The 10,000-nt window shown below is 39.7% G+C and overlaps 1 protein-coding gene across 3 annotated transcripts in view; it reads right to left on the reverse strand.

The window, feature by feature from the left end:
• LOC119573128 (YTH domain-containing protein 1-like) overlaps positions 1-10,000 on the reverse strand; it is a 46,290-nt gene that overhangs the window by 35,215 nt on the left and 1,075 nt on the right. For all 3 annotated transcript variants that reach the window (XM_037920178.1, XM_037920179.1, XM_037920177.1), the window contains exons 4-5: positions 5,592-5,676; positions 4,132-4,343 (exon numbers count right to left, since the gene is read on the reverse strand). In XM_037920178.1, coding sequence (XP_037776106.1) covers positions 4,132-4,343; positions 5,592-5,676 — 297 coding nt within the window. The remainder of the gene's footprint in view (positions 1-4,131; positions 4,344-5,591; positions 5,677-10,000) is intronic.

Genomic DNA, 10,000 nt, shown 5'->3' on the forward strand with positions numbered 1-10,000 from the left:
ATGTATTTTGTATATGATATGTATATGTATATGTATATGTATATGTTTTATATATACATATATATATATATATATATATATAATTTTATATATATATATATATATATTATATATATATAGGTATATATAAAAAATGAGGTAGTAGTAAGAAATGTGACTGCTAGAGCAACACAGATTTTCTAATTTCAAATCAAACTAGGTTCTATTAATGTGCAGTCAACACAAAAATTTTTCCCCCAAATATATCCCTGATAACATTTGTACACTCCACTGATACAGATCCTGCTTTGCAGATTTAAATGCACTTCAACTAGTTTCAAGTGCATAGTCCATATCTTTCAGAAGAACTTGCACACGCAATGTGAAGTTCATAATCTGGCTGAAAATCTTAAATAAGGCATCCAACTATACATAATCCACTACAGCAGCTGCATCATTAATTTTTTTCAATATCTTCACAACCAGCAAAAGCTAATTAGCTTTTGCTGGTTGTGACTGGAATATGCAAGCAAATAGTGGGTTTGTGCACACGTAACTGCTTACATGGAATCATACTAGTGTAACCATGTCTTTTGAAAAAAACTATACTGCATATCATACTTAGAGTAAAAACATGATTACCACAACAGAAGGTATCCGTCTAACACCACACATCTAGCAGAGTTGCAAAGTTTGTAAAGCCATAATATTATGAGAGAGAGAGAGAGAGAGAGAGAGAGAGAGAGAGAGAGAGAGAGAGAGAGAGAGAGAGAGAGAGAGAGAGAGAGAGAGAGAGAGAGAGAGGGAAAGAGAGAGAGAGGAGGAGGGAAAGAGAGAGAGAGAGAGGGAAAGAGAGAGAGAGAGGAGGGAAAGAGAGAGAGAGAGAGGGAAAGAGAGAGAGAGAGAGGGAGGGAGAGAGAGAGAGAAAGGGAAAGAGAGAGGGAAAGAGAGAGAGAAAGGGAGAAAGAGGGAGAGAGAGAGAGAGGAGAGAGAGAGAGAGAGAGAGAGAGAGAGAGAGAGAGAGAGAGAGAGAGAGAGAGAGAGAGAGAGAGAGAGAATGCGAGAAAGAAAAAAAGAGGGAAAGCGAGAAAGAGATAAACATTCCTACCCTTGTAATCATAAACCAATAATATTAATTGAATTATGTAAACAATGGACTTCATGGAAGATGAAAAAAGTCAGTGGGGTGTCCATTCTTGAAGAGTAAAGAATGGTTCATTTCTTACCTCTGCACTATGCAGACCTGATTATCATAAAGCTATCTAATCTAAGTTATTCTAAAAAACTTAGACTTCAACTTCAGTTGAAAAAATATTGCATTAATATTAATCTACTACATTATTTACAATTCAGGACACTTTGTTCTAAGAAGACACAAACATTCACATTTTCAAGAACAGATCAACTGTCCTGTATTTCCCCAAAAATATGGTTGCTGCATGAACAAGAAGTTTAATTTCAGCAACTCCATCTTCAAGCATATGAAAAACTGTTTTGAGCAATAGCTAGAGAAAGACATCCCTGAAAAAAGTGATTTGAAGTGATTAAGCTCTCAAGTGTTATAATGGTATTTAATTACTTACTCACATTAAAAAAAAAAAAAAAAAAAAAAAAATTATAATATATATATATATATATATATATATATATATATATATATATATAATATATATATATTTTTTTATAATACACCATTTCCCAAATCCCATAAAAAATTCAGTAGTCAAGAAACAAACAAAAAACTGTACCCTTTATCTTCCTTCCTTGCAAGTACCAAGTTGTATACATGTACCCTTTATCTTCCTTCCTTCCTTCTTGTGTTTGTAGCATTTGCAATTCACCATATACCCTTTCCTCTTATGATATTTTGTATCACTGTTGCAAAAACACGGGATCAGCCAAGTGCTCTCTCCAGGGACCTTAATAATTTTCATAGCATGATAAGGTCTTGGAATGGTAAATTCCTGGATTTAGAACCTGCATATATTTCTTCTAAAAGAGTAATTATCTAAAGGAAATATACCAAGTCCCTTGGCCAAACTTGACAACTTTCAGCAGAATGCCACCTGAACAGGCCAACTTGTCAACACCATTAAAAAATACCCAGCTGAAAAAATACTCTATATGAGCAACTGGTTCAATGCTATAACCAGTAATATTACCTTAGATCCCAGAGAGTACTTTAAATGTTAGAAACCAAGTACTGCAGTTCAGATTGAACACATATATAGTCAATAGATTTTAAAAGATATAGCAAACCAGATTGTTCTATCAATTGGGATAATCCAGCCAAGGTAACACATACTTTTCCCCTCTTCTTCCCACTCCTGATTCCCACACCCCCTTTTTTCAATGTATTTTTCAAAGCCAACAACAACTTCTAGCCAAGCTGAGAGCAGCAACAACTTGACCATATAAATGAGGTCAACATTCTCGGTTAAATCGTTATGACAAAGACATCAGTACTAAGTAGCTATTTTGCAGCACTGTCCTTACTTGAACAATGTTACTGGTTTCTTGCATTACTTCATAAAGATAAGAGTAGCAAAAGAGCTGTATTAACTATTTAAAATTTATAATGTATTCCACGATATCAACTTTTAATAATTTATTAGTACTTTCCTCCTGATGACTTTAGTCATATTACACAAATAATTGAAAACTACTTATTCGCTCTTATGCATCATGAATTCAGTCATCATAAATCTAGAAAAAAAAAAAGAAGGTTTAAACCAACGGCTCTCAAAAATAGCTGGACCATCAATAAAAAAGGCATTGATATGGTTTGCTCTTTTTAAACGAGAGAGGGACTCCTCGATAAATACTGATTCACTGAATATGAAAAAGTATGAATAATTATTGGCATACTCACCAAGTTTGAAGATGAAGTGTTGTGTTGACAATACAGATGGCAGGGACTTGCCCTCTTGCTGTCTTGAGCGCAACACAATGCACTGATATTTCACCATTTCACTTTTACTTCACTTCTCACTTTCACTGATCATTTCTCACTCACTAATATCCCCCACACTATTTCACTAGCCAGGCAAATACTCTCTCATTGATCAATGACTTAGCTCAGGGCTTCAGTCACCTATTAATCTCTTGTGTGAACTTATAGGATCTCCAACACACTTGGTCCTGAATGCTTGAGCGAGTCCATGCAAGACACTACCTTACAAAAAAGTTTATGACCAATACCTTACAGCTAAGCCGAGTCCACATGGTGGGGCCTGGCTCTGTGCCAACCTGCTAGTGAGTGTCACCTACTGCTGGTATATGGACTTGACCCAACCACTCACTACTTTCACTGAAAGTTCATTATACTACTATTTGGATAATGGTCTCTTAAGATATACTGACGGACAAGTCCACTGGGTAGAACTTATTTACCAGCATATATTTACTCTTCTACTATCTGAAGTTCTAATTATCAAAAGGAAACACCTAGTCTATGCCTGCTCTTGATGATGGTAGTTAGGTATTAACTGATGTGGAGGTACGCACTGCACTGGTTATGTTTGTGGTGGGTGTGTCACTCACTAGCCAGGTTGTGTGAGAGAGAAAGGGACAGAGTCCTGTGAGAGGATAGGGGTCCTCAGCACTGGGGTGAGAGACAGAGCGGTAACAAGACACTGAGGGAGTGAGTGGGGCTGACCCACTAGGGGCCATGCCAGTCTCACGTGTTTACCCTGATACTAGCAGAATCCGTGACACGTTGCCACGCACTTACTGACTGTCAGTCCATTTACTGTATTGGATACTGGAGAGTCTTATCTGCTAGTTGCCACTGTTGCCACCATAGAGAATGCTACCATACATCTCCTTCCACAACACAACTTCAACCCGAGACCAGCACTGACTGTTGTTTGTGATGAATACTGAAAAAATGGTCTTGAATCTGTCTAAATACTGATTTCCACTTATTTAAAACTGGGTCATGTGTGCTGTTGCATGATAGAATTATAGGGCTTCATTATTAAATCAGTTTCAAACTGCAACATGTGTGGTGTTATGTAATGTGATGGCCACAGTACTAGTTGTGCACTGGTGAGAGATGAAGCTATCATTACCCAGAGAGCCATCACTGGCAACATCAATATGATATGTAACTCTCCAAGCCGTGACTGAACCTTGGTGGTAGTGACGCACCTGAAGCTTACGTCCCCTCGGCCCCGGAAGTTTCCACGTTCTCTGGGGCGGCCACGGCGGTCTCCTGCTGGTTGTAGTGGCCGCCGGAGAGGCCCCCTGGCCCGAGCAACGCGTGCTGCTCGCTTACTTTTGTGCAAGACTGGTGTGAGATTAACTCCGTCATCTTTGGGAAAGAGCCGACAAAGCTCCTCTGCTACTCTTGGTTCAATCTCCTATAAACAGAGATAAGATTCTTTTTGCTTTTCTGCTTGAGTTTTTAAGCATTAAATATAAGTGAAAATAGATCCCTTAAAGTAGGTAATCAAACAAAATATTTTTAAATCTTGCACAGAAATATTTTAAAATCTTGCTTTACATCTTTAAGATTAAATTACAATTAAATTAAAGCTTTAACATATTTCTAAGCAAGTTCATGGAATGCTGAAAAAAAATATTTAATCAGAGTTTACAGGTATTGATTTTACTTAGAGCATCTTCACCTTTTCCACATCTTTATATACAAATAATAATAAACATTGCAGTGTAACACAGGTTTGTTCCTTACTAATAAATCAAAACAATAAGATTAATTGTCAATGAAATAAATGTTTTAAAGTCAATACCCTTACCTTACCTGAGCAAATTTTAAACTTTGGTCTTTACTGCAATCATATAAGCAATAGCAAACAGGATTTTAGATAGTACACTTACATACTACTTGTAGATGTATAATTTCATTCCTTTGTACTCTATCTCTCCTTTTTCATACTGCTGTATACATGTACATGATTACTAACATACCTTTTATGATTAACATACATACCTTATCATCAAGTTATGTAACAAAATATCACACACACACACACACACACACACACACACACACACACACACACACACACACACACACACACACACACACACACACACACACACACACACACACACACTCTTTCATGGCACAAAAGTGGCAAAGAGCCATAAAATCATCTTACAGGTGACAATGGTCCATTCATATCTGCAATGAGACACCTAAGCCAGATAGACAGATAGATAGATGGATAGAAAAATCAACTTGCATTCCCTCACAAACAGAAGTCCTCACAATCCTGACTGCTTAATCTTAAGAGTAAGAATAAGTTGAGCATCAAGTACTCAATAAGAAAAAAAATCCAAAAAACAATGATGATATCAAGTAATCATTAATGACCCAAATACTTCCACATAAGATTATGTGCTGGTTTAAGATTACATGCTGAGTACAAGCCATTTCTATAAAAGTGTGAATTATAGGTAATAAGAGTAATGAAAAAGCAAGCCATATCAAAATTTAAAAAATTTGTGAGACTTATATCATACAGATTTACCATAATACAAGCTTCATTCCACTTTCTATATGATGTTCAGGAATATTTTTAGAAGAAAACCAAGACAGAAGGCATAAAAATCAATTAAATAAAAAAATCAATTTGCACTCTTACCTGACCATCTCTTCCAATCTTCACTGGTTTGCCTTCATTCCAGGGATTATAGAGGTGTTGAGTTTTGGTGAAGGAGAGATCCTTCCTACAAATAGATAATGCATAATCATTAAATCCAGTATGATTATATCATATCTATACATATACTAATGGTATTGTGGAATGTGACAAATAAAACCATACATATACATATGTTCCTATGTATAAAAAAGAAAGTCTTGCTTTGAGGGGAGAGAGAGAGAGAGAGAGAGAGAGAGAGAGAGAGAGAGAGAGAGAGAGAGAGAGAGAGAGAGAAGAGAGAGAGAGAGAGAGAGAGAGAGAGAGAGAGAAAGAGAGAGAGGGAGAGAGAGAGAGGGAGAGAGGAGAGAGGGAGAGGGAGAGGGAGAGAGGAGAGAGGGAGAGAGAGGGAGAGGGAAGGGAGAGGGAGAGGGAGAGGGAGAGGGAGGGAAAGAAAAAGAGAGAAAAGAGAGAGAGAGAGAGAAAAAGAGAGAAGAGGAGGAGAAAGAAAAGAGGAAAGAGAAGAGAGAGAAGACGAAAAAAGGGGAGGGGAGAGAGGGGGAGAGGGGTTGAGGGGAGAGAGAGAGAGGGGGGGAGAGAGGAGAGAGGGGAGAGAGAGAGAGAAAGAGGGGAAAAGGGGGGGGGGAGAGAAAGAAAGACAAGATAAGAAAAAAAGAAAGAAAAAAAAGAAAAGGGAAAAGAAAAAAAAAAGAGGGGAAAAAGAAAAAAAAGAGAGAAAAGAAAGAGAGAAAATGAGAGAGAGAAAAAGAGAGAAGAGGAGAGAGAGAGAGGGAGAGAGGAGAGAGACGAAAAGAGAGGGGGAGAAAAGAGGGAGAAAAGACAAGAAAGAGTTGGGAGAGGAGAGGAGAGAGAGAAAAAGGGGGAGGAGAAAGGGGAATTAAATAAGTTACGGGACCGGGCCCGGGGAACAGGACAAGAAAAGGAAAATTCAAAGGAGGGGAGAAAGAAAAAAAAAGGAAAAAGCGGAAGAAAAAAAAAGGGGAAGGGAAAAAAAACCCCCCCCCCGGAGAGGGAGAGGAGGAAAAAAAAAAGGAACCCGGGGGGGGGGGAAAAAGGGTAAAAAGGGGGAATTTTTAAAAAAAAGGGAATTTTTCAAGAAAGGGGAAACAAGAGAAGAAAAAAAGGAGGGGGAGAGAGGGGAGAGAAGGAGAGGGGGATGGAGAGGGGGTGAGGGGAGAGAGGAGGAGAGAGAGGGGAGAGAGAGAGGGGAAGAAGAAAAAGAGGGGGGAAGGGGGAGGGGGAGAGAGAAAAAAGAGAAAGGGGAGGAAAAGACGAGGAAGAGAGAGAGGGGGAAGAGGAAAATAAGAGCAAACAGGGGGGAGAGAGAGGGGGGAGAGACCACGGGGGGGAGAGGAGAGTGGGGAGGGAGGAGGAGAGAGAGGAAAAGGGAAGGAGAGAGAGAAAAGGAGGGGAGAGGAGGGAAAAAAAAAGAGAGAGGAAAAAGGGGGAAAAAAAAGGAGAGAGAGAGGGGAAAGAGAAAGAGAGAGAAAAAAGAAAAGGGACGGGGAAAAGAGAAAAAAGAAAAAATAGAGAGAGAAAAAGAGGGGAGCGAAAAATGGGGAGGAGGAAGAAAAAGAAAACGTGGGGAAAAAGAAGAGAGGGGGGGAAAATGAAGAAGACGGGGAGGAAAAGGAGAGGGAGGGGGAAAAGGCAAGAGAGAGAAGGGGGGAGAGGGGGGAAAATAGAGAGAGAGGAGGGGGAGGGAGAGGGGGGAGGGGAGAAGAGAAAGAGAGAGAGGGGAAAAAGAGGAGAGAAAAAAAGAAAAGGGGGAAAAAAGGAGAAGGAGGAGAGGAGAAAAAAAGGAGAGGGGGAGAGAAAAGAGGACGAGAGGGGGGAGGGAAAGGGGGCCGGCGAGAGGGGGAGAGAGAGAAGAGAAAAAAGAGAGGAGAAAAAAAAAAGGAGGAAAAAAGAGAGGGGGAAAAAAAAAAGAGGAGAGAGAGAAAAAGGAAAAAGGGGGAGAGAGAGAGAGGGGGAAAGAGGGGGGCGGGGGAGAGAGGGGGGAGAGAGAGAGAGAGAGAGGGGAGCGAGGGAGAGGGGGAAAAGGGGGAGGAGGGGGAAAAAAAAAGAAAAAAAAAAGAGAGAGAAAAAAAAGAAGGAGATGAAAAGAAAAAGAGAGGGAGGGAAAAAGGGGGAGAGGAGAGAAAAAAAACCCGAGAGAAAAAAGAGAGAGAGAGGAGAGAAAAAAAAGAGATGAGAGAGGGGAAGGGAAAAAAAAGAGAGCAAAGAGAGAGGGAAAAAGGAGGGAGAAAAGGGGGAGAAAAGAGAAAAAAAAGAGAGGAGAGAGAAAAAGGGGGGGAGAAAAAAAGAGAGAGCCCCCAAAGGGGGGAAAGGGAAAAGAGGGGAAAGGGGAAAAGAGAGAGAAAAGGGGAGGGGGAGGGGGAGAAAGGGGGAGGGGGGAGAAGAGGGGAAAAAGGAGGAGGAAAAAAAGGGGAGAGAGGGGAAAAAAGAGAAAAGGGGGGAAAAGACAAAGAGAAGGGGGGGAGAAAGAAAAAGAGTTTTGGAGGGGAGAAAAATTTTTAAAGAGGAGGGAAAAAAAGGGGAGAGAGAGAAGAAAGGAGGGGAAGGAAAGGAGAAAAAAGGAGGGGAAAAGAGGGGAAAGGGGGAGGGGGGGAGGGGGGAGAGGGGAGGGAGAGGGGAGAGAAGAGGGGGAAGGGGGAGAGAGAGGAGGGAAATAAAGGAAGATGAGGGGGGGGAAGGAAAAGAAGAGGGGGAGAGGGGGAGAAAGAAAGGGGCAGTGGTTTTTTTAATTACGGGCTCGGGGTTCATCAGGGGCAAGCAAATTCCCCAAAAAGTCGGAATTAGGTTAATGAGCCCCCGCCCCTAAAAGAGGGTTGTTTTGTAGGCAGACTGCAAAATAAAACACTTTGTGAAATGGTGACGAGATTCTTTTCCCCCTTTTTTGGGGAAGGGTTTTTAACTTTTTTTTTAAAAACATAAGTGTTTTTTTGCTTTTTTGGTGTTTTCCAATGTCCATATTTCCCCTTTTGTTTTGCATTACCCAGAGGGGAATATTTTTTCTTTTCCCCGGGCCCCAATCATCTCCTTTGGTAGTCTTTAAACCCCAGTGCAAGAATAAAATAATTTAAACCCCTACATTTGGGCATTTTTTTTTAAAACTTTTAAATAATATTTTTTTCCCATTTTGGGTCACCGCCCCACAATTTCCCGGAATACAATGGGAGTTGGGGGAAAGGGACTCCCAAAGGAGCCCACTTCAGTCACCTTTTCAGACATTTTCCCTTCCCAAAACTTGTACATTGATGGGAATAAGGCCCCCCCCCAAAAACGCCCAAAAGAAAAAAAAAACTTTTTCAATAGGTTGGGATGGTGGCAAAAATCTTTTTATCACCCCCTTCAGCCAAAAATTTTAACAGCAGGTTTGTGCCCACCCGCCCCCCAGCCTGGGGATTCCCAAAGAAAGGAATGTTTTACCTGCCCCCCGAACAGACTTTTTGGGGTTTTGAAGGTCATGTACCCGGAAACCAGGGGGTTAAAATTTTTTTAGTCAATGGCCTCTATAAAAAAAATTTTATGAAAAAAAGTTTTGGACCTTTTTTCCCAAAAAAAGCACAATGAACACAGCTTTGCCGCACTGGGGTATATTTCAAATTTAAATTTATATAAATATATTTATTTTATATTATATATTTTATTATAATATTATATATTATAAAATATATATTATATATATTAATATATATTTTATAAAATATATATGAGATACACCGAGTAAAGATTAAACCTTGGGGGTAAACAATTTATATTAAAAAAAAAGAAAAAAAAATATATATATAAAGTTAAAAATTTTATTTTGATTTCCCTTTTGGACCCCCGATTAAAACCCCTAATGACAGGGGGAGCATTCAGGCCCGGGCCTTGGCCTTTCCGCCCCGGGGTTTTATCGTTTGCCCTAGCATGCACAACCCCCTCATGCCAAATACCAGAAACCCAAACCATTTCTTCGTAATACTATGAAGATATGTTGTATTTTCAGTTTTCATTATTTTTTACAGTCTCTACTTGCCAAACTTCCTGATAAATCAAGACTGAAGGGTATTTTTGTTGTTATATAGACTCCATAGTTGATCATTATTTGGTCTATAGTCCGAATAAAATAAGCAGTGTGCGGCATCATGGAGTTGAAATCATCGGTTTGTTGCATGGTAAAAATGAGTGTTAAAAACGACTTAATCACACTTTCACTGGCAAAAAAATAATCTTTTGCCGTGATTGTAACAAAAAAAAAAAAAAAAAAAAAAAACTCATGGCATGTAAATACATACTCTATGACATGTGTGTACGTGCCCCCGCCAGATGGTCCCGCCATGCCATTGCATGTGCGTACATGCCACCCGTCGGCAATGGGTTAAGAACCTCTGCCCGAGAGTAAT

This window comes from Penaeus monodon, chromosome 5 (genome assembly GCF_015228065.2).
Source record: "Penaeus monodon isolate SGIC_2016 chromosome 5, NSTDA_Pmon_1, whole genome shotgun sequence".
NCBI lineage: Eukaryota > Metazoa > Arthropoda > Malacostraca > Decapoda > Penaeidae > Penaeus > Penaeus monodon.